Source organism: Mirounga leonina, unplaced genomic scaffold (genome assembly GCF_011800145.1).
Source record: "Mirounga leonina isolate KUSES-001 unplaced genomic scaffold, KU_Mleo_1.0 Mir_126, whole genome shotgun sequence".
Lineage (NCBI taxonomy): Eukaryota > Metazoa > Chordata > Mammalia > Carnivora > Phocidae > Mirounga > Mirounga leonina.
This window is the reverse complement of record NW_023270314.1, coordinates 21631971-21658853: the sequence shown is the minus strand read 5'-3', so window position 1 is coordinate 21658853 and position 26883 is coordinate 21631971. Positions and strand designations below refer to the sequence as shown.

Genomic DNA, 26883 nt, shown 5'->3' with positions numbered 1-26883 from the left:
GGCAGCAGGGGCGTGCCCTGCCCTCCCTGCACCTGGGCCCCGCCGGAGCCTCCAGCCTCACCCCCTCACCCCGCCCCTCCGCCCCCAGAGTACCCGACCTGTGGTCCCAACGAGTTCCGCTGCGCCAACGGGCGCTGTCTGAGCTCCCGCCAGTGGGCGTGCGACGGCGAAAACGACTGCCACGACCAGAGCGACGAGGCCCCCAAGAACCCGCACTGCAGCAGCTCAGGTGGGCCCAAAGCCCGGCCCCTCCCCAGCTTCGCCCCCCCATCCCGGCAGCCCCCCTCCCCCCGCTGACCTGCCCCTCCCCCCCCCCAGAGCACAAGTGCAACGCCTCCTCGCAGTTCCTGTGCAGCAGCGGGCGCTGTGTGGCCGAGGCTCTGCTCTGCAACGGGCAGGACGACTGCGGGGACGGCTCGGACGAGCGCGGCTGCCACGTCAACGAGTGTCTCAGCCGCAAGCTCAGTGGCTGTAGCCAGGACTGCGAGGACCTCAAGATTGGCTTCAAGGTGTGCCCCACCCCGGAGTGGGAGCTCCCACACCCCCAAGGCCGGCAGGAGCTCCGTTCCCCACCCCCTATTCATTCATTTGCTGGCTCATTCGTTCACTGAGGGCGCATTGGGCACCTAGGCTGCCGGGCAGTGTTCTAGGTGCCGAGGCCCCAGTGGGGAACAGAAACGAAGCCTGTGCTTGGGGTTCTCCCTCTCTTTGGACGGTAGAGCCAGCAAGGGCTGCGGGAGAAGGAGGGATGTGCAGATGTCAGGGGGGCGCCAGAGGTAGGGGTACCCAGTTCAAGGGCGAGGCCCGACGGGAGCACCGAATCTGGGAGTTTTCACCGTAGAGACAGCATTTAAATCCGTGAGCCCGGAGACGTTCCCCAAGGGAGTGAGTGTAGATGGAAAAGAGGGGAGGCCCAAGGCCTGAGCCCTGTGCTCAGCCACACCAAGGCCGGTGGGGGGTGGTTTGTGAGGGCGGCCGGCAGAGGAGCCTGAGAAGGGGCAGCGGCTGGGGTGGGAAAGCAGCCGAGTGAAGAGAGCCTCGGAGGAGGAGCATGATCAGCTCCGTCAGATAGTGCTCACGGGCCACATAAGATGAGGCCTAAGCGTCATCCTCTGGGGATAGAAGCAGGGGGGTCACGGGTCACCGCCGTGTGAGAGCCAGACTGCTGGCATGGGGCAGCTCAGCCCGTGCTTGCTGCCTGCCCACCCTGCCAGCCTCGGTTTCCCCAGCAGAGCCAGCCGCCCCGGGGTGGAGGGAGCCGGAGCCCCAGTCTCCAGGGGCGGGGTGGGGGAGGGGAGGCCCAGACGCCTGCCCATGCCCAGCGCAAGGCTCCCTGTGCCCGCAGTGTCGCTGCCGCCCCGGCTTCCGCCTGAAGGACGACGGCCGGACGTGTGCTGACGTGGATGAGTGCAGCTCCACGTTCCCCTGCAGTCAGCGCTGCATCAACACACACGGCAGCTACAAGTGTCTGTGCGTGGAGGGCTACGCCCCCCGCGGTGGCGACCCCCACAGCTGCAAAGCCGTGACTGGTGAGACGGGCACCTGGAGGGCATCCAAGGGCTCGCACAGCTGGGGGCCGGGGGTGCCGGCTCGTGCCACAGCTGAGCCAGGCTGAGCCAGGACGCTCTCCCTCCAGATGAGGAGCCGTTCCTGATCTTTGCCAACCGGTACTACCTACGCAAGCTCAACCTGGATGGCTCCAACTACACGCTGCTTAAGCAGGTGCCGGGCCTGGCCCTCCTCACCCCACCTGTCTCCCCAGGCCCAGAGCTACGTACCCTGCCCTGTACAGCCCCCTCATCCTCCCCACTTGGGCCCGTGTTCGTCACCCCGACTGACTTCTCCAGCCCCCCGTGTCCTGAGCCTGTGGTCCTCCTTCTCCCCCGCCCCCCATATCCAGGGCCTGAACAACGCCGTCGCCTTGGACTTTGACTACCGAGAGCAGATGATTTACTGGACGGACGTGACGACCCAGGGCAGCATGATCCGAAGAATGCACCTTAACGGGAGTAACGTGCAGGTGATGCCCGGGTCACTGCACAACTCTGCTTGTCCTGGCTTCTCCCTCCCCTCCAAGCTCAGAGAGTGAGGTCTGGGAGATTCCTCCTGCTCTTTTCCTAGTCATCGGTAGCTTCCCCCTTAGGGCTGGCCTCTCTTAAATGCACACCCCAGGTACTATGGGGCTTGGGGTGCGGTCTCTCTCACCTGGAGACCCCTGTCCTAGAGCCTCCGCCAACACCAGGCCCAGCGCTGGGCCTTCTCCATCCGTTGTCCTCCCTGCCAAGCTGGAGGACGGAGCTCCGCTTCACTTGACACCAGGGGGAAGACTGAGGGTCCCGCCCCAGGTCACCCAGAGCTCTTCCTTCCCTGCCCCTGCCCACAGGTGCTGCATCGGACAGGCCTCAGCAACCCGGACGGCCTGGCTGTGGACTGGGTGGGCGGCAACCTGTACTGGTGTGACAAAGGCCGGGACACCATCGAGGTGTCCAAGCTCAACGGGGCCTACCGGACAGTGCTGGTCAGCTCTGGCCTCCGTGAGCCCAGGGCTCTGGTGGTGGATGTCCAGAACGGGTACGCGGGTGAAGAGGGTTGGGGGAGCCCCTGAAAGCCAGCAGTGTGCTCAGGCATCCAGGCCCAGCCTCCCTGCGGGCTCCCGGTGGGCCCAGTCACAGGATCTCTTAGGGCTCACTGCCTGCCCACCTGCCAGGTACCTGTACTGGACAGACTGGGGTGACCACTCACTGATCGGCCGGATAGGCATGGATGGGTCTGGCCGCAGTGTCATCGTGGACACCAAGATCACATGGCCCAACGGCCTGACACTGGACTACGTCACCGAGCGCATCTACTGGGCTGATGCCCGCGAGGACTACATTGAGTTTGCCAGCCTGGATGGCTCTAATCGCCATGTCGGTCAGTGAGGCTGCCTGCGCACAGCAGACCTGGGGGCTGGGGGTCTGAGGCTCCGGAGGATCAGGCCACTGGGGCAAGAGCACAGGATTAAAAGCCAGAGGGCATGGTCTGAGGACACCACCCACCAGGGGTAGGGGGGTCCAGAGCATCTCAGCTTATGGCCCTGGACAAGCCCAGGCATGAGGCCACCATCTGCAACCTCGGGAAGGAGAAAGAGAAGTCCCTTCTTATGCACAGTTCGGGGGGCTCTGAGAAAGGTGAGGGTGAGGCCTGGGGGTGGGGTACTTTGGCACAGGGAATCATAAAATATTACGGAGTAGGAACCTGTTGTCAGAGGCCCAAGTTCGAGTTCCAAGTCTGCCACTTATTAACTGCACGACCTTGGGAAGCCATTTAACCATCCGGAAGCAGGGCAAGGGCCCACCTCAAGGGGTTGTTGTGGGATTAAGGGCGTCCAGTAGGGAAGGTGCTGACCGGCTGCCGGGCCTATTCCCTCCCCGGTCTGCAGTGCTGAGCCAGGACATCCCACACATCTTCGCACTGACCCTGTTTGAGGACTATGTCTACTGGACCGACTGGGAGACCAAGTCCATCAACCGAGCCCACAAGACCACGGGCACCAACAAGACACTCCTCATCAGCACCCTGCACCGGCCCATGGACCTGCATGTCTTCCATGCCTTGCGCCAGCCAGATGGTGAGTAGCCGAGTGGGGGGGAGCAGATGAAGGGTGAGCCTGGTACCAGGGGCCCCTGTGGGAGGATGGGGCCCAGCAGGACTGGTTGCAGCCCGCCCCTTCTCCAGCATTGCCTGAGACGTGCTTGCCAGACACTGGGAGATTAGGGGGCCTGTAGACAGGCCAAGATCTGGCTTTCAGGAGTTACAGCCCAGCCCGGGGCCAGCCGCGGAGTCTCGTAGCAGCAAGCCCCTGAGGGTGTGGACCACCGAGGTGGGACCCCAAAGGCAGGCAGGCCGTAGCTGAGGGCGGGCCCAGGGGAGGCAGTGTACGAGGCTTCAGGGCTGGCCTGATCCTGGGACCTCAAGAAGAGTCCTCTCCTTCCTCTGGCTTCAGCCTCCTCCTAAGCGAGTAGGATTTGGATCCGTCCTACCTCTGCCAGGATAGAGTGGGCTAGGCAGCCTTCAGAAGACCAGAAAGTGTGGCACCAGGGAGTGCCGGCTTCACTCTGCCGGAGGCCCGTGGCTCAGGGAGCCTGGCCCATACACTGGGCCCAGTCGGCTGCGCTTTAGCCACTTTCTCTCCGGCAGTGCCCAATCACCCCTGCAAGGTCAACAATGGTGGCTGCAGCAACCTGTGCCTCCTGTCCCCCGGGGGGGGCCACAAATGTGCCTGTCCCACCAACTTCTACCTGGGCAGCGATGGGCGCACCTGTGTGTCCAACTGCACAGCAAGTCAGGTGAGGCTCTTCCCCCTGACCCCCATTCACCAATGCCTCGCTCCCCCAACCCCCCACACCAGTACCCCCCCTCCTCCTCAGACCCCAACACCCGCTCTAATGTCCTCACGCCATCTGGTTTTTCCACGCTAACGCCCCCACATTTCTTGCCTACCTCTTGTCTCCCCACAGCAATACTTTTATACCCGTCACCTCACACAAACACTCCCACACCCTAACCCTGGCCCTCCCTCCCCAGTAACCCCCACGCTGACCCCCCCACGGATACCCCATCACCTGGCCTTCCCGCACTCCTCACATCCCAACCTTCCATCCAGCTCAGCGCCCCCACAAAATACCCTGATCCTCTCGCTTCTTTGAAACATCCCAGACCCTCAAAAGAAATCCTCCCAAGTTCCCCAGACCCCCACCAACCCCTCTTGCCCCCACCTGCCCTCCAGTTTGTGTGCAAGAACGACAAGTGCATCCCCTTCTGGTGGAAGTGTGACACGGAGGACGATTGTGGGGACCACTCAGACGAGCCCCCGGACTGTCGTAAGTGTCCAGAGCAGGGGTGGCAAGAGGGTCCTGGCTGGCGGCAGCCTGACTCCCGAGGCTTTGAGTGGCCATGCCCAGCCCCAGCCCTTCTGACTCTGAGGCTCCCCTCCCGGCAGCCGAGTTCAAGTGCCGCCCGGGACAGTTCCAGTGCTCAACGGGCATCTGCACCAACCCTGCCTTCATCTGTGATGGGGACAATGACTGCCAGGACAACAGTGACGAGGCCAACTGTGGTAAAGGGCTGCCCAGCCACCGGCTGCCCTTCTTCCCCCGCCCCCCCCCCCCCCCCTCCCCCCCCGGGGTTTGGAGGTTTCATACTACCCTCCGAGGGCAAGGAAGCTCGGCCCACAACAGCCTCCTCTCCAGGCTGGACTCCTGCTACTCTGGGCCCTGAAGCCAAAGGCTCACTCCCGAGGGGGTGGGGCGTCCCTTCCCTGCCCCCGAATCCTCTGCCCTCCATTAGTTACCCTCCCCTCCTTCCCACCTCCCACAGATATCCACGTCTGCTTGCCCAGTCAGTTCAAGTGCACCAACACCAACCGCTGTATTCCCGGCATCTTCCGCTGCAACGGGCAAGACAACTGTGGGGACGGGGAGGACGAGAGGGATTGCCGTGAGTGCCCGGAACTGTGGGCAGGAAGCGGGCTGGTGGGCAGACAGGCACAAGAACACAGTCCACAGTGAGATCTACCCACCGCTTCTTCTAGGGGCCGCGCCTGCTCTCCAGGAACGTTATTAGATGGGCAACATAAATTATATTGGGTGTGACTTGGCTTGCTCATAAAATCATCATGCTCGGCATAGAGATGTGCAGACCAAAAGCACCCAAACTGGAGCGAAATGGTCCCTTTCTCCTAAGAAATTGCTGGCAGGACCAGGGCCAGAGCTTGGAAGAGGGAGAAGGTGGTGATCTTGAGCTGTGGTGCGGGTGGAACGGGCAGGTCCTCACTCTCTCCCCCACTCTGCAGCCGAAGTGACCTGTGCCCCCAACCAGTTCCAGTGCTCCATCACCAAGCGCTGCATCCCCCGAGTCTGGGTCTGTGACCGGGACAACGACTGTGTGGACGGCAGCGATGAGCCCGCCAATTGCAGTGAGTGGCCTGGTGCCCCTGGATCCCACCTGCCCTCCGTAGTGTCGGCTGCTCCCGCGCCCCCCACCCCACTCCTGCGAGGAGCCTCCCCCTCACCACCGGCCGCCCCTTGCAGCCCAGATGACCTGCGGAGTGGATGAGTTCCGCTGCAAGGACTCGGGCCGCTGTATCCCGGCGCGCTGGAAGTGTGACGGAGAGGACGACTGTGGGGACGGCTCCGACGAGCCCAAGGAAGAGTGTGGTGAGCCTCCCCGTCCCCGCTCTCAGGTGAAGGCGTCCAGCTGGCCTCCCGTGCCCACCACCTCCCGTCTGATTCCTCGTCCCCGCCCCCACCGGCCCCTCAGCAGCACACACCTGTGTGCAATCTTCTCTGCCCACCCCACACAGGGGGCTCTGTCGTCCCCGCCCCAGGGCAGCTCCTCTCGCTTGTGCCCTTCCCACTTCATAACCTCCTTGCGGACCCCGCGTCTCAACCAGAGCGCTGCGTGGCCTCCCCCTTGCCTCCCTCGATCCCACTCCTGGCCATCCTGCCGTGCCTCTCTGAAACCCTCTACCTGCCCCCGCTCTGTCTCTGACGGCCCCGACGTTTGCCCCCCAATCTTGCCTCCCCTAGACGAGCGTACCTGCGAGCCCTACCAGTTCCGCTGCAAGAACAACCGTTGCGTGCCAGGTCGCTGGCAGTGCGATTATGACAACGACTGTGGGGACAACTCGGATGAGGAGAGCTGCAGTATGTGCCCTCCCACCCTCGCCCCGGCCCGCAGGCTTCCCGCACCCAGACACCTGGGGCACCTCCCCTCTCAGCACCCCTGCCCCCGCCAGGCCGCAGCGGGGGCAGGCGGCCACCTCCCAGGGCTGGGGGTCAGGTGCCCGCTCCCTGCTCACCCCCCCCCACCCCGCTCCATGTCGTGTATTTGAGTCTGTGCCATTTCACCTCATCTCATGTTTCTCTCCATTTTCACACTGTCCTCTCGGGGTTGCAGAGGTAGGTATCTCCGATGTGCCCGTGCTCCCACCACACCCCCCGCCACTGCCCCAGAGCCCACCCGTCCCTGTGCTGTGCCTCAGCCCATCAGCCTGTACTGGCCTCTCCCTAAACCCTGGTGCTTGTCTCAGTGGTCTTGTCCCTCTCCTGTTCCCCTCGATCCCCCCACACACAGTCTGTCCTGAGGGCAGAGCCAGGGACCCATGCCCTCTCTCGTGTGGCTGGCCCAGAGGGGTAAGTGTGAGCCCCTGCTGGACCCAGCTAATCCCGTGAGGGCAGCCAGTTGGCTCGCTCGCCATTGGCTGAGCATCTTGGTCGTTTATGCCAGTCACCTGTGGCTCTCAGGGACACAGGGATGGGTGGTATCGCTCTGCCAAGGGCTGGAGAAACCCCGAGGGCTGAGTCCCTGTGCCCACCCTCCTGGGGTCTGTCTCTCCCCTGTCCTTCTCCAGCCCCTCGGCCCTGCTCTGAGAGTGAGTTCTCCTGTGCCAACGGCCGCTGCATCGCTGGGCGCTGGAAATGCGATGGGGACCATGACTGCGCAGATGGCTCCGACGAGGTGGGAAAGGGGACCAGCGGAGGGAGGGGTGGCCTCCGGAGGATCGGGGCGGGACTGCAGGGCTGCCCTGATCTGACCGGGATGCCCGCTCCTGTGCCCACAGAAAGACTGCACTCCCCGTTGTGACATGGACCAGTTCCAGTGCAAGAGCGGCCACTGCATCCCCCTGCGCTGGCGCTGTGATGCGGATGCCGACTGCATGGACGGCAGCGACGAGGAGGCCTGCGGCACTGGCGGTGAGCCCCTCCCGCCGCCCCCGCGCAGCCCAGTCACCGTGCCTTCTCTCCTGCAGTCACTGCTCAGGCAAAAAATCGTTCTTAAGCACCTATCGGGTGCCCAGCGCTGTCCCAGGCATCGGGGATAGAGCAGTGGACGAGACCCAGGGCCTCAGGCTACATTTCTGTGCGGGTTGTGCCCTCCACAGCAGCACTTAGTCAGGGGGCCAGCTGGGCCCAAATCCCGCAGAAACCCATTGGCTGTGTCCATCCAGGCTCCACACGAGTTCCACAGGGCAGTCCCCGCTCACTTTCCTTTCCCTTTCCCGGGGCAAGGAAGAAGCCCCTGCCCCTGGCTGACCTGCCTGGGCTCGGTGGCCCAAGGCCACATGGTGAAGCTTGCATAAGAGAAGTCTGCAGCTTGGAGCAGAGATCCCTCACCCCCACCCCCACCCCCACCCCAACAGGGAGGACAGACGCTCTGGCTCTGCCCTGGTGGGCTGGAACCTAGGTCTCCTGACTCCCAGCCCAGTGCTCCTCCTTTATGCCTGGCATTGAACTAGGGTAGGCCCCGATGCCCTGCCACAGGCAGCAGAGAAAGAGGGCCCCCTGGACCTCTCTGTACATGCTTCTCCAAAAAGGCCTCTTCTCCCCTAAATAACCAGAGGAGGCCGTTCTGCTAAGCTGCAGGGCTGGTATAAAATTAGGAGGCCTGGGTTCGTTCTGGCTGGACCACAGCTTGCCTGGTGATCCCTCTGGGCCTCCACCTGTGGTGGGGCGGGGCGGGGGGCGGGGGGCAAGATCCTGCCGCCAGCAGCCAGCCTGGGGCTCAGGGCTCACTGTGGGCTCTTTGCGGTCCGCCGGTGCCCAGTGCGGACCTGCCCCCTGGACGAGTTCCAGTGCAACAACACTCTGTGCAAGCCGCTGGCATGGAAGTGCGACGGCGAGGACGACTGCGGGGACAACTCCGACGAAAACCCGGAGGAGTGCGGTGAGGCGGGGGGCGGGGCCCGGGGGCGGGGCGGGGGCGGGGCTCTCACACCGCGCGGGACTCCAGCGCCGCCTCCCAGGCTGATTCTGGCTCCGTGCGCTCCCACCGCTGCAGCCCGGTTCGTGTGCCCTCCTAACCGGCCCTTCCGTTGCAAGAACGACCGCGTCTGCCTGTGGATCGGGCGCCAGTGCGACGGCACCGACAACTGTGGGGATGGGACTGATGAGGAGGACTGTGGTGAGCAGGGAGCCAGTGGAAGGAGCCTGGCGCCGGCGGGCGCGGGCTGCGCCCTAGTTTGGGTGCTCAGGGGCTGGGGGGTGGGCCGAGAGCGAACTGCGCCTGGGGAGGGGGAGGAGCCAAGGCCGGGAGCCCGGGGGCGCTTTCTTGGGAGAGAGAAGCCCCTGGAGAAAGCCCGGGAGGCTTCCTGGCGCCTAGGTCTTGAGGTGGAGCTTGGGACTCTGCATGTTTAGGCAGCAACCCCCGAAGCTTGACAGACAGCCACAGGGGGTACCTGCGGCTGGAGGCCGTGGGGTGGCGAATAGTCAGATCTGAAGCCCCCGCCCTCCGCAGAGCCCCCCACGGCCCAGACCCCCCACTGCAAAGACAAGAAGGAGTTCCTGTGCCGGAACCAGCGCTGCCTGTCCTCCTCGCTGCGCTGCAACATGCTGGACGACTGCGGGGACGGCTCGGACGAGGAGGACTGCAGCATCGGTAAGCCCCGCGCTGGGCTGCGGGGCGGGGGGGAGGGCGCCGCGGGGCAGAGAACCGAGGCCCCGGCCCAGAGCGGCTCAGGGCAGGGGATCCGCTCTGTCCTTCGCAGACCCCAAGCTGACCAGCTGCGCCACCAACGCCAGCATCTGCGGGGATGAGGCCCGCTGCGTGCGCACCGAGAAAGCCGCCTACTGCGCCTGCCGCTCGGGCTTCCACACCGTGCCAGGCCAGCCCGGATGCCAGGGTAGGAAGGCGGGACTCGGAGGGGGCGGGCAGACACCCAGACTCTCCATGACCCTCCCACCCCCGTGTAACCCCCAGACATCAACGAGTGCCTGCGCTTCGGCACCTGCTCGCAGCTCTGCAACAACACCAAGGGTGGCCACCTCTGCAGCTGCGCGCGCAACTTCATGAAGACGCACAACACCTGCAAGGCCGAAGGTACCGCCCCCAGCCCGCAGAGGACAGGAGTGGGTGGGGCTAGCAACACCTGGATGTAAACCAGGGCTGACATGTGGGAGGGGATGCTTCCCTCCCCGCACTGTGCCACCATGGGCGCCCACAAGCACATATCACACGGCGTGCGGCAGAGTGTGGTGATGCCAGCTGGAGACTGTGGGGAGGCAGAAGTCCCTGGGGCTGGAGAGGCCCAGAAGGTTTTCTAGAGTGGCAGGTCATACCAGATTAGCTTAGGGAAGAAGAGGAGGAAGCCCATCCCAGCAGCAGGCCCGGCATCCCCCAGCCTGGCCTCCTGCCTCTGCCTTTTCCCTCACCCAACACCTGGCCTCTTGCCCATCCAGGCTCTGAGTATCAGGTCCTCTACATCGCCGACGACAATGAGATCCGCAGCCTGTTCCCCAGTCACCCCCATTCGGCTTACGAGCAGGCCTTCCAGGGTGACGAGAGTGTCCGTATCGATGCCATGGATGTCCATGTCAAGGCCGGCCGTGTCTATTGGACCAACTGGCACACGGGCACCATCTCCTACCGCAGCCTGCCACCTGCCGCGCCTCCCACCACTTCCAACCGCCACCGGCGACAGATTGACCGGGGTGTCACCCACCTCAATGTGAGCACCCCACCTGGGATGGGATCCACACAGATTAGATGGGAAGACTGCAAAGAGCAGATGGTTCAGAGCAGAGTTTGACAGGGCCAGTGGAAGGGGGCAAAGGGTGAGACTGGTGGGCAGGGCAGGCAGGATCGTGTTGTGGGCACAATGACAGGTGGGCAGAGCCATGCCAGTTGTCGGTAGTTGGCTCTACCACCTCACAGCCCAAGGTGGCAGGGCACAGGGGGCACACTGGCCTTGAGCCTCAGAGCCACATTCAGCTCCTGATGGTCGATGCCACCCTCTGTGTCGGTCTTGGCCACCCATTTGACCTCTTTGGGCCTCACTTTGTTCCTCAATAGAGCAAGGTAATATCTAATCTAGCAAAACATGAGAAAGCTCTAAGTCGGGCTCATAAGGTAAGTGTCAGTGAATCTCTTCAAAATCAGAGAACTGGCTCTCCGCCTGGGATGACTTGGTAGCAGGGACAAGCCGGCAGGTGGTGGTGGGGATAATGGGCAAGAAGACAAAAGGTAGTAGCCTCTGAAATTGTCATCCGCCCCGTGCAGATTTCAGGGCTCAAGATGCCAAGGGGCATCGCCATCGACTGGGTGGCTGGGAACGTGTACTGGACGGACTCGGGCCGAGATGTGATTGAGGTTGCACAAATGAAGGGCGAGAACCGCAAGACACTCATCTCGGGCATGATCGACGAGCCGCACGCCATTGTGGTGGACCCGCTGAGGGGGTGTGCAGGGTTCCTGCTGGGGGGAGGCATCCGGGCGGTGCTAGGAAGCCCCTGGGAGGGGAGTGGGTACCCAGCATCCCCAAGCATGTGCTTCCCCTTCCAGACCACCCTGAGATCAGAGTCCTCCTCTGGCCCTTGTGACTTCAGGCCACCCCCAGCTCTGGCCCTCCCCAGTGCTGCCTTTGCCAGAACTCCCAGCCGGCCTGCTGGGTAGGGGCCTGACCTCCACTTGGCTGGCTGTCATGTGCCGCCAAGTTCCGGCTCCTCCTTTGCTCCACGGGGCAGTTCTGCCCACTTTGTTGACTCTGGGTCAGCACAGTGTGGTTTTAGAGTAAAAGATCCTTAACCTGGGCAGAAAGCTGACTCCCCTGGTTTTCTCTGGAGGAGGTAGACAGGACACCCTCCTCCCAATACCCAGCAGTCCCTGTGCCCAGGCCATAACCTGGTGGCCCACCTTGCTCAGCCTCCTCTGGCAGTCCCAAGGCCTACCCACACTTCTTCTCCTTCCCTAGCACCATGTACTGGTCAGACTGGGGGAATCACCCCAAAATTGAAACAGCAGCAATGGATGGGACCCTTCGGGAGACACTGGTACAGGACAACATCCAATGGCCCACAGGTCTGTGGCAGCAGGGGGCAGGGGATATGGGAGGGGTGGGCTTGCTGAGCCTGAGGTCACATAAAAGCTAGGAGGGGAAGGGGCTTGGGCTGGGATAGACAATGAGTCATGGAGGCTTTTCCTCGACATGACTAGGAGTGGTCGTGGAAACAGAACGGAGCTGTCCCAAACATGGAGACAGTTCTGCCTTTCCTCGAGCCTAGGGTGGGAGAGGCTGGGCCTTCACAGTGCTCTCTGCCTCCCGCCCCCGCCCAGGCCTGGCTGTGGATTATCACAATGAACGGCTGTACTGGGCAGATGCCAAGCTCTCAGTCATCGGCAGCATCCGGCTCAATGGCACAGACCCCATCGTGGCTGCTGATAGCAAACGAGGTCAGCATCTGAGAGCAGCCTCAGCTGGCCCTGCCCTTGGGCCTCTTGTCCTCCCCACTGAGTCCAAGGCCTCATCCAGCACCTGCTATCCTCCTCATCCTGGCGCCCAGCAGTCCTGCAGTGCCTTCCAGGCCTCGACCCCTCCTCCCCCACACTGGCCTCCCTCTGTACCAGCCCTGCACTGTCTGGCCCACTTGCCCGTTCATTCATTCCACCAATGAGTATTGAGCTGCATGGAGGCAACAGAGGTGGCAGGAGGAGCTTATTAAATGTAGGGAGAGGGAGCAGAAGTCCATCCTGATCCCAGAAGTCTAGGGCTGATGGGACCTTTTGCCAGTAGGGGCCGCAGGAGGAGGAACAGGTTGGGGGGAGTTCTGTTTGGGACGTGTTGAGTTTGGGGTGCCTGGGAGCCATGGGAGCCAGTGTCTTGGAGAGTGACCAGGGCCTGAGTCCCCTCTGAGTCTACCTCCTCCCCCAGGCCTAAGTCATCCCTTTAGCATCGATGTCTTTGAGGATTACATCTATGGCGTCACCTACATCAACAATCGTGTCTTCAAGATCCATAAATTCGGACACAGCCCCTTGATCAACCTGACGGGGGGCCTGAGCCACGCGTCTGATGTGGTTCTGTACCACCAACACAAGCAGCCTGAAGGTAGGCAGAGAGGGCAGGCCTGGGGGCAGAGTCTCCAGGCTGTCGCCTCAAGTCTCGATGGGCAGGGGGGGGGGAGGTCCTGGGTCCCCAAGACTCAGCATCCTCCCACCCCTACCCGCACCTGCAGTGACCAACCCCTGTGACCGCAAGAAGTGTGAGTGGCTCTGCCTGCTGAGCCCCAGTGGGCCTGTCTGCACCTGTCCCAACGGGAAGCGGCTGGACAACGGCACCTGTGTGGCCGTGCCCTCGCCAACGCCCCCACCGGATGGTATGCTCGGGCCCCTCCCGCGGCCCCACCTCCGGCCCCGGGACCCTCTGCCCCGCGACCCCTGAGTTCCCCTCTTTCCCTGGCTCTGTGCCTGACGGTCCTTCCTCCCCCCCCCCCCCGCGGCAGGGCCGGCGCCTCGGGGGCCGCAGCCCCGCTCACACATCCTCTCCCGCCAGGCATGCCCACGTGCCGGTGCCCCACGGGCTTCACGGGCCCCAGATGCACCCAGCAGGTGTGCGCGGGCTACTGCGCCAACAACAGCACCTGCACCGTCAACCAGGGCAACCAGCCCCAGTGCCGATGCCCACCGGGCTTCCTGGGGGACCGCTGCCAGTACCGTGAGTGAGCCACCCCCGGGCCCCGGAGGGGGCGCCCGGCTGGCCGCCACAGGGGCATGGCTTAGGGAGGGAGGCCACTCGCGGCAGCTCGGGCGGGCTCAGGTTGCCCCCCCGTAGAGGCTCAAGGTGGTGAGCCCCCTGGCATCAGGATTGTTCCAGCGAAAGCAGCGCCGGCAGGCTGTTTGGGGCCGTGTCCTCATGCTCTGGGTCTGCGACGGGGGGTTGGCCACAGGGGGCTCAGGAGGAGGTGGGAGTCACCTACAAGACCTGGGGGTCCCCTCAGGCGTCCACAGGCTGGGGAGGACCTCGTGAGGGCGGGGCTTGAGACACCTCCCCGCCCCGCCCCCACAGGGCAGTGCTCTGGCTACTGTGAGAACCTGGGCACGTGCCAGATGGCAGCCGACGGCTCCCGGCAGTGCCGCTGCACCGCGTACTTCGAGGGACCGAGGTGTGACGTGAACAAGTGCAGCCGCTGCCTCGACGGAGCCTGCGTGGTCAACAAGCAGAGTGGGGACGTCACCTGCAAGTGAGTGGGGCCTGGCCCGCAGTCCTGCCCGGCCCAGACCCCGGCCTGGCCCCCCTCCGCCCCGCCCCTGCCTCGGCGCCTCAGCCACCCGCTCCCAGCCCAGCCAGCCTGCCATTCCTCCCCGCAGCTGCTCCGACGGCCGGGTGGCCCCCAGCTGTCTGACCTGCGTCGGCCACTGCAGCAACGGCGGCTCCTGCACCATGAACAGCAAAATGATGCCCGAGTGCCTGTGAGTTGGACCTGAGCCTTCCCGAGACCTGGCTCATCCCCCCCACCCCCAATCTGAGCAGGGACCCTCGGGACCCTGCGGCCCCTCCCAGCTCCGTGGCAGCCATGGCTGTGGAGGCCGTGCCTGCTCAGGTCTGCCCCTCCTGCCTGCAGGTGCCCACCCCACATGGCAGGACCCCGGTGTGAGGAGCAGGTGGTCAGCCAACAGCAGCCTGGACGTAGGTGGCAGGGGATGGGGAGGCAGAGCTCCAGGGGCCTGCAGCAGGGAGATTTTAGCCTCCTGTTCTCCCTGATCCCCTCTGACTCCGTTTCCCACCTCCTCCCCTCCAGATATGGCCTCCATCCTCATCCCTCTGCTGTTGCTGCTGCTGATGCTTCTGGTAGCTGGAGTGGTATTCTGGTACAAGCGGCGAGTCCGAGGGTGAGTTATGGAAAATTCTGGCTATTAGTTTACCATCCTAGCCTTGCCCTCCTAGAATCCCTGCCCCATTAAAATCCTGCTTCCCCCAGGGCTAAGGGCTTCCAGCACCAGCGGATGACCAACGGGGCCATGAATGTGGAGATTGGGAACCCCACCTATAAGATGTATGAAGGCGGGGAGCCTGATGATGTAGGGGGCCTACTGGATGCTGACTTTGCCCTGGACCCTGACAAGGTGGGCCGGGAGGACAGAGGAGGAGGCTTCCAGGGTAGAGACAAGAGACTGTGGGTGGGACGATGAAGGGCACTGGGTTGGATGATGGAATGGAGGTGGGGCGCCGGGCACCTGGGCCACAGATCCCATCCCCTGAGCCCCACTTGAACCCTCTGTCACCTTGCAGCCCACCAACTTCACCAACCCCGTGTACGCCACACTCTACATGGGTGGTCACGGCAGCCGCCACTCCCTGGCCAGCACGGACGAGAAGCGAGAACTCCTGGGCCGGGGCCCTGAGGACGAGATAGGGGACCCCTTGGCATAGGGCCCTGATCACTGGACTCACCCCAGAGAGCCTCCTGCCCCCTGCCAGAGAAGTCCTTCGATGAGCCCCCTCCTGCCCAGCCAGCCCTTCCCCGGCCCTGCCGGGGTGTATAAATGTAAAAATGAAGGAATTACTTTTTATATGTGAGTGAGCAAGTGAGCAAGCGAGCACAGTATTATCTCTTTCCGTTCTCCTCCTTCCTGCCTGCTCCTCAGCACCCCCCCCCATGCTGCCTTCAGGGAGAGGGGCAGGGAGGGCTCTGGGGGCTCCTGCGGCTCACAGGTACCTGCCTCCCACCTTCCACCAAAATGCACCCCCACTGGGAGAGCTGGTGGTGCTGCCTCCCCTCCCTGTACGAGACACTTTGTCAAAGCTCTCCCCTCCCTCGGCCCCCCCCCACTCGCCCCCCCCCCCCCCAGCTCCCTGAGGGCTCCTTCTGGGAAGGGAGAGTCCTTTGCTGCCCCTGTCGGGAAGACTTGGCTCTGGCTGAGGGAGCAAGGAAAGGATGGAATTTTTTAGTTCTTCCTTGGGGGGGGGTGTTCCATGCGCCAGCCCCCACTCTGGGGCACCTCTGAGATGGCCATGCTCAATACCCCTCCCAGACAGGCCCTCCCCTTCTCCAGTGCCCCCACCGTGGCTCCCAGGGCTGGAGACTTTCTTCGGTAAATGGTCCCCCGGCCTCCCCCACCCTCCCCTGGGGATGAGGAGAAGGTGGGGCACACCCAGAAAGGGCAAGCGGGGCAGCCCCGCTTTGGGGACATGAACGTTTTAATAATTTTTGCTGAACTCCTTTACAACTAAATAACACAGATATTGTTATAAATAAAATTGTAAAAAAAAGAAAAAAAGCCACTTGTGTCTACCTATGAGTGTGAGACTCTGGGAGCTGGGCTGTGCTTGCCTGCTTCTGCCACCAGAGGGAGGCCTGCTCTGTGCTGGAGGCAGGCTGGAGAGTCTGGTCTTCAGTGCCCTTCTCCCTGAGCTCCCTCCCTCTCCATCTGGCTGGCAGGGGAAGGGGGTGGCACTGGACTTGAGGAGGAAGACCTGTTTCTCCTGGCTGTGTGACCTTGAGCCAGAGACTTCACCTTTCTGGATCTCGTATTCTCTCTGGCTCTACGACGGTAACTCCAAAACCTGTTTCTCTGCATTGTCACTTACAGGATAACACCACCAGCCTCCCCAAAATGATCTCCCACAGTGAGAAATCCCACCATAAGAACTGAACGCACTGGGGTTGTGAAGGGCTTTCTAATCAGTCCTTCAGGATGTTCCCACACAGCTCTCTCTGCCTGAGTTTGCTCTTGAAGCGCTAACATCATCATGGAGACTAATTAATCAGATGCCAAGAGTAGAACTCTAGATTCAGGAGAAACGGGGGGGGGGGGTGCCCCTGGACTGAAGGAGAACTGGGAAGACCAGTTAGCCAGGCCCCACTGGCCACCAACAGATCCAGCTCACCCATCATTTTAGACATCCCAGGGGTTGACAGGAAAGGACTGCTATAATCAGAGGGGTCGTAGGTCTACTGCGACCCTCACCCAGAAAGAGGGGAACCTCTTGCAGAAAGTCACACAGCCTTACACTGTCCAAGACTGAGAGAGTTAGAGCACCGCTCTCCCCTTAACAGCAAACGTGAGCTCAGGGAGGGCATCTCCCAAAGGAGGGCACTATGTTGCTTTCTGCCTCCCTCTCTGGTTCAACCTCCTCAGCTTATTCCCTTCTTGAGGAAGCTATGGGCCTAGGCACCTCTAGAAACAAGAATCTTCCCCATCCCTCTTAGCCCTGAGATCCCATCTCCAGCCTCAGCCTCCAAGCCAGTTCTGAGATCGTCCACTGTCTGGGGCACCTCAGAGCCCCAGGGCAGAGTCACCCTGCTGGGGAGAAGAGGCATCCTCCACTGTTGCTTAGGAAGGTTTGTGACCTCATCTGTCCACCAGGTGGCGCACGCACTCCTGCAGCGCTGCTCACCCGTAAGCCCGGCACAGCCCCCTCCCCAACACTAATTATGCACCTGCAGGCGGACCCCAGCCTAGCCTCTCACTTCCTTCCCTCGGGCTCTTCTGCCACACCCCCTCCACCCTCCACCCTCCGCCCGCCGGCTCCCCTCCCTCCCCCAGCGCCCGCCTGCTTCCCACCACCACCAGCCCCACCCCCTCGCTCCCTCCCTCTGTCAGCCGTGCATCTGGCGCCCCCGGGGAGCCACTGATTCTCAGCCTGTCGCCTCAAGATCCTGGGCAGAGCGAGAGGGGCCCCCAGCTGCGGCTTGGAACACACACCCCTCCAGTCAGCTTCCTCCCTCTGCCCCTCAGGAACGGCCAGGAAAGAGTCTACCAGGAGGCAGTCCTAGAACTCCTCACCTGGCAAGGACATCGGGCCTAAGACAGAGATGGAGAAGAGACAGGGACTGAGGCTGATACAGACAGAATGAGAGACAGAGATATGGGGATGGAGAGATGCAAGGGCAGAGGCAAAGACCCAGAGACGGGAGTGGGTGTGTGTGGGTGTGTGTGCGTGTGTGTGTGTGTGTGTCTATAGCTGGAGACAGAAGGAGGTGACCTAAGACTAGCAAAAGGAGAAGAGATGAGGTGGAGCAGTCGGGACTCCAGAAGATCAAGACCCTAGGGACGGGCTGCTACCCTGGGTGCCCTAGGCCTGGGAGTCTCCACTGGCCCCGTCTACTACCTCACAGCAGCCCCTGTGCTTGGCACCTGGGCTCAGGATTCTGGTTGGAGCCTTGGGGCGTCGGGCCTGGCCATTCCTGCCCCTTCCGGCCTCTCTCCTCTCTGCCCCATCTGCACCCAGGTCCCCGCCTCCTGGCTTGTCTATCTCTCTGGGTGTCTCTGTGTCTGCCTCATCTTCTCAGCATCACTGATCCTTTCTGCTGTCTGTCACATCTTTGTATCTGAATATCTCTTTGTATGTGGCTGGGCTTGTCTTTTGGACTGCCAGGGCCAGCGTGTACCTGTGCGTGTGTCCATCTCTGTCTGTGGATGTTTGCTCTCTGCCACGGCAAGGAAGGGGGTGGGGTCCGAGCACCTGGCTGGGTGTGCTTGTCTCTTGCTGCAAATGTGCATTTGTCTCTGTGTGTGTGTGTGCTCCTGTGTGTGTGCATCTGTGTGTGTGTGGGTGGGTGTGCATCTGTGTGTGGGGGGGTGTGCATCTGTGTGTGTGTGCTCCTGTGGGGGGGGTGTGCATCTGTGTGGGGCAGTGTGCCTCTAGGTGTGCACCTGTCTGCATGTGTGTGCTGGTCTCTGCATGACCATGTTTCGCTCCGCCCGTGGGTTCACCTCTGTGTGTGGCCTGCCCCTGTGAATGCATCTGCGTGCGTGCCTAGGGTGGGGGGTGTTGGTGTCTCAGGGCATGCATGTGTCTCTCGGTCTCTTTGCTTGTCCCCATCTCTCACTGTCTAGGTGTCGGTCATACCACAACCTCAGCCACAGCCTCAGCGCATAGCAACAGCTGACAGCTGAAGACTCCCCGGGCAGGGAAGAGAGCGAGACTGGGGGGCGGGGGGGAGGGAGCCGAGCTGATGAAGAAACAGCCAAGAGGATAGGGACAGAGACAAGGCTGGGGCTGGGGACAGAGACAAGGGCAGAGACGGAAAAGGAAAGGGACAAGGCCCAAGAGGAGCTGGTGGTGAAAGATGGGACAGTGGAAGGGAAGGGGTAGAGACTGCACCAAGAGGCTGGGCAGGCGGCGCTGAGGGGACTTCCTGCCCCACCCCACCCCCCTGCAGGGACTCTCTGGGCCGCGCGGGGGTCAGCGGTGGGGCGCGAGGGGCAAAAGTGAACGGCCGGTCCAGCAGAGGGGTCCGGAGGCCACGGAGGTGGCTTGGGGGCGGGGGTGGGGGCGTCGGGCGCCGTTTGTCAGCCCTATTGACAGACGTGATGGGGTTTCCGTCCGTGATCAATGATTCTCATCTCCGGGCCGAATGAGCCGCGGGGCGCCCATCCATCCCCGTCAGCGCCGCGCGGCCACAGCCGCCCAAGGCCCCGCCCGGCCTCACCTCGGCCCCTGCCCTACTCCTGCCCCGGACCCACCTCAGCCCGGAGCCTAGAAGGGGCCCGGAGCACCGAGGGACCCTGGTCTTGAGGGGCCGCTGAGCCTCGCCGGGCTCCTGCTCCGCCGTGCACCCCTTCGGGGACACGGTCCCGGAGCCTCGGGCCCCACGCCCGGCCCATCCCTCATCGGCGCACAGACCTAGCCCCTCGGGTACGCGACCCCTAGGCCCCGCAGCCCTCTGCGCGTCGCACCTGGGCCGGGGGCGTGTCCGGGGCGTGTCGGGGTGAAAGTCACCTTCGGTGCCCCCAGCTGGGCGGGAGGGGGCGCGCGGGGCGCGGCCGGGATTGGAGCGACGCGGAGCCCCGCCCCCCCCGCCCGCCCGAGTCCGACCCAACTTTCTCCCCCGCCCGCGCCCCGCCCCCAGCGCCGAGCTCCGCTCCTCGGGCTCAGTCCGCGCGGGCCGCGCCGCCTGCTCCCGCCGCTCCGGCAGCCGCCCCACGGCGCGCCAGCCCGGGGCCCCTCGCCCCCAGGCCCGGCTCCGGCCTGCCCGGGACCCGTCCCGCCCGCCCCGCTAGGCCGCCCGGGAAGATGCGGCTGCTCCCGGAATGGCTTCTCTTGCTCTTTGGTCCGTGGCTCCTGAGGAAGGTAAGGACGAGCCGGGCTGGAGCGGGAGCGCCGGGGTCCGGGACGCAAAGGTCCCAGAGTGCGAGGGGCTCCGTGCGCCCGCCCGGCCCCCAGCGCGGAGCGTCCCAACTTTGCGCGGCGCCGGGGACGCGGACAGACAGACTCCCCGATCCAGGACGGGCGCTCTCCCAGCCCAAGTTGGCTGAGGGTTGGGGGTGGGTGCCGGGGTGGAGGCCCGACTTGGATCTGGCTCCAGGCTCGGCGGGGGAGGGGACGAAGCCCGACCCGCGAGTGCGCCAGACTGAGCGGGAGTGCGAGACAGACAGACAAGCCAGCAGGGTGTCAGCCTTGCCGTCTTTCCGCGCCAACCTCGCTCGCCTTCCTCGCTGTCTGTCCTTCCACCCTTCCACCCCGCCTTCCCATTTCTCTTCTCTGCACTTGTCACAATGCCAGGCGGGCACTGTGTTCCGAGCATACACGACCCGAACACACGCGCGCACACAGATTCGGCCGAACTTGGCTACAATCTCCCATCACATTTCTCGCGGAGACACCTTCTCCCCTGCACAAACCTCGGAGACACACCCCTCTCTCGCGCCCAGCTGATGAGGGTGGGGGCTGTCTGGGAGGGGAGTCTCTCTTCCTGTGCTCTCCTTGCTCCCACATCCCACGGCTGCCTCTTCCCCACCCCCCAGGCTCTGGGGCGAGCACCGAGGCTAAGGAGGCCCAGATTTGATCTGCCTCCCTCCCAACTTAGAGGCTTCAGCTCCCGAGCGCGGTGGGCTCCTATGTGCTGATGTGGAGTGTGTGGGTCAGCGCGTGCACCTGTGTGCATGCGTGTGTCTGGGGCAGCCAGGCTTGGGTCCAGGGTGCATGTGTAAGCTACTGTGGTGTGTGGTGTTGGCTTTGAAGGGGTGAGTGCAAGCGCCTGCTTCACAGTGCCCTGCTATGTGCCCCACAATGGGGGCCTAGGCCCTGGACCCCGTCTCCTTTCATGGCCTCCTTGCCCAGGACTTTTGCATTTCCTGCACCCTAACTGCGACTTTCCTAGCTTGGTGGCAGGCAGGTAGATTCCTAAACCCCTACTACCTGCACACCAGCCCCGAGCCCCTGCGGAATCTGCAAGGGGTGTAGTCATCCTACCTTTCCCCTGCCAACACTTGGACCCCACCTGCTCAGCCAAATCAAACTCAGCAACTCCAGCAGGTTAGGGGCTGTCCTAGTGAAGGTGGTGATTGAGCTTCCTGATTCTCCCAAACGCGCCTGGTGACCTTGAGGGGCTGGAATGTGGGCCTAGGGGCCCCCTTCACAAAAACTGCTTCCCCTGGCAGGAGCTCCCTTTGGATTCCCTGCCCAGCTCTGCCCTTAGACTACTGCAGGAGGGGGCCTGGGCCCCACAACCCATCTGTGTATGTGAAGGCCTGGGGGAGAGGAGGTAAGGATGCTACTCCCCTGCCCCTCCTTTGTACTTCCTCCCCACTCTCCTCGCCACTCTCCCCATCAAATAAACTCCCCTGTGGACAGATCTGGTTTAATTTCCTTTGCCCCCTGAAGGGGAATGAAACATCTGGTGAAGACTTGAAGGAGAGTAAGCGTGAGGATGTGAGCGATGGGGATCTGAGTGTGTGTGAGCTGGTTGTGGGTGGGCCTCCGTGTTGGAGTCAGTGGGGGAGAATGTATCTGCCATTTGGTCCAGCTTGTGTGCATGTGAGAATCAGTGTTTGCACGCATGTAAGGCCTGTGGGTGTGTACATATGTGTAGCTGCATGGCAGAGTGTGTGTAGAGAAGTGTTTGTGTGTCCAAGTGCCTATCTGTGTGTGCTTGTGCGCACTTGTGAGTACAGTATGCGCACATGGGCCTGTCCCAAGGTGGGTCTCCGAGTGCATCTGTGTGCTGGGGTCATGTGTTGCCTGTAGGTAAGTCTCTGGCATTTGTGAGAGTCTGTGTGCTTGTGGTTTGGAGTGCCTTGGGGTGTGGGTATGGGATTGTGAGGCTCAGGATGCGTTCATGTATCTGAGTGTGGCTTAGGCGTGTGTGTGAGAGCTCAGGGCTGTCTCAGGGCCAGGCTGGGAATATGTTGACACGGTAAGAGGCTGGTGGGGGACAGTTTACAAGGTAGCTCTTTGGAAAATCCTAATTGTCCAACGCTAACAACCCTGCCGCCCCAGCCCCCTCCTGGGCCTGGGACTCCGGGCTTCTGCTACCCCGGGGGCTGTGGCCTCTTGGCCAGACCTTCTTCAGGATCTTTCTGATAAGGTCTCTGACTCCTCTCCCCCTCTGTCTCTTGCGTTCCCCACCCCTTGCCAAAGCTGCTGCCTACTAGGAGAAGCAGCAGGCGATCAATAGTCACTAATCACTAATCACTAATTACTAATTAGCTGGGGGAGGGCAGGGGCGGGGCCCTGTGGGACCTTCCATCTCTATCCTGCCTCAGGGCAGGATTAGGCCTAAACGAGCCTCTCAGAGCCGGCGGGGCCCCAGACCTGCGTCTAGCCACCCCCTCCTGCCTCATACCCCTCTCCAGCCCCCCAGCTAATCTCTGGCTGGGCCACTTAGGCACGTGCAGCCTGGGTGAGGGCCCAGAGCCTTGGCGGGGATTTGGGGTAATCAGGGGCCGCAGCTGGGCCGGGGGCAGAGGAGAAGGGGGGCCCTGTGAGAGCTCCCTTGGGCCAGAGCCTGCATGTATGAGAGAGGTGCTCATTGGAAAGGAAAATTTAGAGGGTCATGGGGTTGGGGTGGGGGAGGAATTGGAGATCCAGGACTGGGTGAGTGGGGAAGAGGTGAGGTAATTGGGAGACAGAAACAAGGTAATGAAGGGTCACCGGGGTCAGAGGCGAGGTCACTGGGAAGGGGCGACATAAACGTTGAAAGAGACCAGGTAAGTGGAAGGGGCATCCCAGGGCTCAGAGATGAAGTCATTGTCAAGGAGATGGGGAACTTTGAACAGAGCCCAGCAACTCCACATGGGTGGGGTCCAGGAAGGGGACAGGGTGACAGAGAGAGGGCAGGGTCATGGGGTAGGTAGGGGTCCCAGGACTCAAGCACGGCTGGGAGCAATGGGGAGTCGCGGGTGTGGGGTACAAGCGAGCTGCGAGGTGGGAATGGGGAGCAGGAAGCGCTGCCTTGAGCGCTAGAAATTGGCGAGTCTCCCCCTCTCCCTCTCCTGCCCCTCCTCCACCTCCACCCCGCCCACTCCCCCTCCGGCTCCGGCTTCGGGAAATTACATCCCCGCTCCGCAGCTCTCCCCCCACCACCACCACCGCGCCCCGGAGCCCGCGCCTTTATAGGCACATTTATTGCAATAATAAAGTGTGGCGCGGGGCGGGGGGCGGGGGGCGGCCGTTCCCGGGGGGACCGCGCCGGCTCTAGGAAGCAGGGAAATAAAATAAAATAAAATAAAATCAAAATTCAGATAACGGTAGCCTTGCGCTGCCGGCCTCGAGCAAGCGGGCAGGCGGGGTGAGGGGGAGGGGGTGCACGGCCCAAGGGCAGAGCCCGCCCCACCAGCGGTCCCCGCCCCCTCACGCTATAGTGGGGTCTGGAAGGAGGTATCAGCGCTTCCACCTGCCCGGCCCCCTCCCATAGCCTAATCCTGCCCGTCTTCTGCCTTTTCCTCTGACTTGTCCTCCATACCTGTCCTCAGCTCCTGTCTCTGTCCCTGTCTCCCATCTCCTTCCTTGTCCCCCCCATTGCCCATTCCAGTCCCCATTCACATTTGCCATCCCCATCTCCTGGGTCTCTGCATCCCTCAGCACCCCTGTTCCTGCCCAGAAACCCATCCCCCATTTCTGTTCCCGCCCGGATCTGCTCCCCATCCCCATCCTCCAGTTCCTATCCCACTCTCAGTCCTGCTTGCTGTCCCCAGTGCCCATCCCTCATCCACCATCCCTGTCCTCCTTCATCCCCATTTTGGTTCCCATACCATTCTCTACCCCTCGTCATTCCCCTAGTTCCTACCCCATCTACATCCCTGTCTCTGTCCAATGCCTAACCACCATGTATGATCTCCTCTCCATCCCAGTTCCATGCCTATCCTTGTTCCATCCTTATCTCTGCACCATATACCTGTGCCTGCCGAGTGCCAAACCCCAGTCCCCCTCTCTCTCCATCCCAGCCCTCACCCCAGCCTGTCCTGTCCACCCGCCTCTGTCCTTACCCCCGTCTCTGTCCCTGGTTCCCAACCAGACCCTGTCTAGTCCACCCCACCCTGTCTGCGGTGGCCCCCACCCCCACCCCTTGCTAGGTACAAGGGCTTCATACGCTATTCCCTGCCCTTCCTCAGCCCAGGCCCGGAGCACTCTTCCTTCCCCAACCACAGGGTGCCGTTCCCTTCCCCTGGGCCAGAATCCTGAGCAGCCCCGCCTGACCCACACAGCCGGACAGAAGCCAGGGACTGGCCTGGAGGCCTGGGGGAGGTGCGCCCTGCAATGCGGCTGGGGGCCGACAGCCTGAACCTCCCCCCTTTCCCTGCGGTCCCATCCCGTAAGAACCGCCCCCCCCCCACACACACAGTGGAGTTTGTTCAGCAGCAAGAGGCTGCCTCAACTCCCCTCCATTGTGTGGGCTCACTGCCTCAGGGGCAAAGCGCTCCTGGCTGGGCTCCCGCCCCGCATGGGCCTGGAGGCGCCTGGTGAGGAGCACCCCCCACCCCCACCCCCATTCCCACCCCCGCCTGCCACCAAGCACCTCCGCCCCCAGCGCCGACAGCCAGACTAGCCTCTCCCCTCGGCAAATGTCACTGCACCCAATTAGCTTAATTAAACCAGCTCTGGAGCGAGGGGGACCCCTCCTCGGACAGCACCCTGCTCCCACTCTCAGAGAGGGGGAGGGACAGCACCATGGGTCTGGGGAAAGAGGGGCTCTTTTATCACCCTTCTTTCCCTCACTCCCACTGCACCCACAGTTGGAGACAGCCTGAAGGATAGAGGGAAAGAACCAAGAGAGACAGACAGAAACAGGGAGAAAAACAGAATCACGGAAGGAGAAAATTCGAGACAGAGTGAGGGACTGAGAGAAGAGTCGCGGAGAGAGGTGGAAAAACAGTGAAAGAGGGAGCGCGAGAGAGAGGGAGAGTGATCGTGCAAGCGAGGAAGCCAGAGGGAGGATTTTATTTTATTTTATTCCATGTTCCCATTTCTCGGCTCGTTTCCTCACAGGCTCTCACCCCTCCCTGTCTGAGCTCCCCGAAGGTCGCTTTGGCTGCCCCCCCAACTCTTCCCTTTTATCTTGGCAGTCTCCTGCAGTGGGTGGGGTGCGGGTGCCCAAAGCCCAGGGATTTGCCAGGATCAGAGAAGCGCAGACAGCAATTTGTCTGGGATCGCCCGGGCGGTGGGGGCCGGGGGCGGGGAGACCCCCAGCACCCCTCACCACCCAGCCAAACCTCCTTCCCTCTCCCAGCTCCTGCCTGTGAGGAGTCGCTGGACTGAAGCAGCCCTTGACAAGTCCTGGGCTGGATGCAGGACTACGAGCGCTGCGGGGGTGTACTGGGAGGGGGTGTCTCAGAGGCATTCGGAGTCATAAGAGCCGGTGACTGGAGACTGATGGATGCCCCTGGGAAGGCAATGTTGGGTCCAGAAGGGTGAGGAGATTAGGAGTCAGAGTTCAAATGACTCCCCCCTTCTTTGACTTTCTCCGGAAGCTTTATGCACTCCCTTTCTCCAATGACCTCCCTGAGGCTCAGGCCCTGCCCTCTCCAAGCCTACCTCCTTGGACACCTGCCTTGCCCCCTCTCCCCCCCACGGTGGCCTGGGACCCTTCCCACCGTCCTTCTCAGGCCCACCCTCCTGGTGTTAGCTGCTAGCTCAAGCTTGTCTGTCTGAGTCAATCACTCTTGCCGCCCCCGCCCCCCTCACCTGAGCTGGGAGGAGGGATGGACGGGAGGAGGAATGAGGGGGGCGATAAATATGTATGAAGAGTGGGTGGCGGCGGCGGCATTAATAACCCGGGATCGCAGTGCTGCGGGGATGGGGACCAGGCGGTGGAGATTCTAGCCCAGCACCTTGACTCCGGCATTCCTGTCCCTTGTGGACTCCTGGTGTGTACACAGGGCATGTGCAAACAGAGGGGGGCACCCATGCTACCAGGCCTCTTTACCTACCCCAAGCTCAGCCTGCAGGCCAGTGCGGGGAACCCCCCAGGGACCAGTCATCTACTCACACAAATGCACCCCTCCCCTCCGGGAACAGACCGCACTTGTTCGTTCTGTCATTGTGGGTATGGTGACACACACCCTTGAGAAAGAGCTTGACACATGGCCAGAGGATGATAGGGGCTCACACAGGAAAAGTAACAGCTCCCGAGAACCAGACACAGCCAACGCAGGCATACAACTACACCACTCACACCGACCGCAAGCACCACAAGCTGACCGACAGCCTCGCTCAGACCAGCCCACGGGCACGCACAGCGCACCCGGGCACACGCACAACCAGGCGCACGCACAACCCAGGCACACACACAACCAGGCGCATGCACAACCCGGGCACATGCACAACCCGGTCACACGCGAAACCCAGTCACACACACAACCCAGGCACACGCACAACCCGGGCACACGCAACACCTGGGCACACATACAACCCGGGCCCATGCACAACCCGGGCGCATACACAATCTGGGCACACACACAACCCGGGCACACGCACACCCAGGCGCACGCACAACCCGGGCACACACACAACCCAGGCACACACACAACCAAGGCGTATACACAACCCAGGCACACGCACAACCTGGTCACACGTGAAACCCAGGCGCACGCACAACCCGGGGACACACACAACCCGGGCACACACACAACCCGGGCGCATGCACAACCCGGGCACACGCACAACCCGGGCACACACACAACCCGGGCGCATACACAACCCGGGCACACGCACAACCCAGGCGCACGCACAACCTGGGCACACGCACAACTCAGGCGCACGCACAACCCGGGCACACACACAACCCGGCGCATACACAACCCGGGCACACGCACAACCCAGGCGCACTCACAACCCGGGCGCATCTACACAGCCCCGACAGACTGACACAACAGTCAGCACCACAGGCAGACACACACACACAC

General features: G+C 62.6%; 2 protein-coding genes across 3 annotated transcripts in view; both read left to right on the top strand.

Annotated features, from left to right (window-relative positions):
* Positions 1-16032, top strand: part of LRP1 (LDL receptor related protein 1) — a 79018-nt gene extending 62986 nt beyond the window's left edge. Inside the window, exons 54-88 of one of the 2 annotated variants that reach the window (XM_035002331.1) lie at positions 89-229; positions 319-509; positions 1346-1529; positions 1637-1722; positions 1901-2020; positions 2384-2571; positions 2708-2913; positions 3422-3610; positions 4180-4328; positions 4769-4862; positions 4982-5098; positions 5359-5478; positions 5834-5956; positions 6072-6197; positions 6570-6686; positions 7394-7500; positions 7604-7736; positions 8587-8706; positions 8821-8943; positions 9277-9417; positions 9527-9661; positions 9739-9858; positions 10218-10486; positions 11038-11216; positions 11729-11835; positions 12091-12207; positions 12686-12862; positions 12990-13128; positions 13179-13468; positions 13820-13994; positions 14122-14223; positions 14376-14440; positions 14553-14643; positions 14733-14877; positions 15044-16032. In XM_035002331.1, coding sequence (XP_034858222.1) covers positions 89-229; positions 319-509; positions 1346-1529; positions 1637-1722; positions 1901-2020; positions 2384-2571; positions 2708-2913; positions 3422-3610; positions 4180-4328; positions 4769-4862; positions 4982-5098; positions 5359-5478; positions 5834-5956; positions 6072-6197; positions 6570-6686; positions 7394-7500; positions 7604-7736; positions 8587-8706; positions 8821-8943; positions 9277-9417; positions 9527-9661; positions 9739-9858; positions 10218-10486; positions 11038-11216; positions 11729-11835; positions 12091-12207; positions 12686-12862; positions 12990-13128; positions 13179-13468; positions 13820-13994; positions 14122-14223; positions 14376-14440; positions 14553-14643; positions 14733-14877; positions 15044-15184 — 5027 coding nt within the window. In that variant the 3' untranslated portion in view covers positions 15185-16032. Of the gene's footprint in view, positions 1-88; positions 230-318; positions 510-1345; positions 1530-1636; positions 1723-1900; positions 2021-2383; positions 2572-2707; positions 2914-3421; positions 3611-4179; positions 4329-4768; positions 4863-4981; positions 5099-5358; positions 5479-5833; positions 5957-6071; positions 6198-6569; positions 6687-7393; positions 7501-7603; positions 7737-8586; positions 8707-8820; positions 8944-9276; positions 9418-9526; positions 9662-9738; positions 9859-10217; positions 10487-11037; positions 11217-11728; positions 11836-12090; positions 12208-12685; positions 12863-12989; positions 13469-13819; positions 13995-14121; positions 14224-14375; positions 14441-14552; positions 14644-14732; positions 14878-15043 lie in introns of those variants that run through there. The other variant, XM_035002330.1, reaches the window with a different exon arrangement.
* A 3728-nt stretch (positions 16033-19760) lies between these two features.
* Positions 19761-26883, top strand: part of NXPH4 (neurexophilin 4) — a 9945-nt gene continuing 2822 nt past the window's right edge. Inside the window, exon 1 of the mRNA XM_035001977.1 lies at positions 19761-19831. Coding sequence (XP_034857868.1) covers positions 19775-19831 — 57 coding nt within the window. The 5' untranslated portion in view covers positions 19761-19774. The remainder of the gene's footprint in view (positions 19832-26883) is intronic.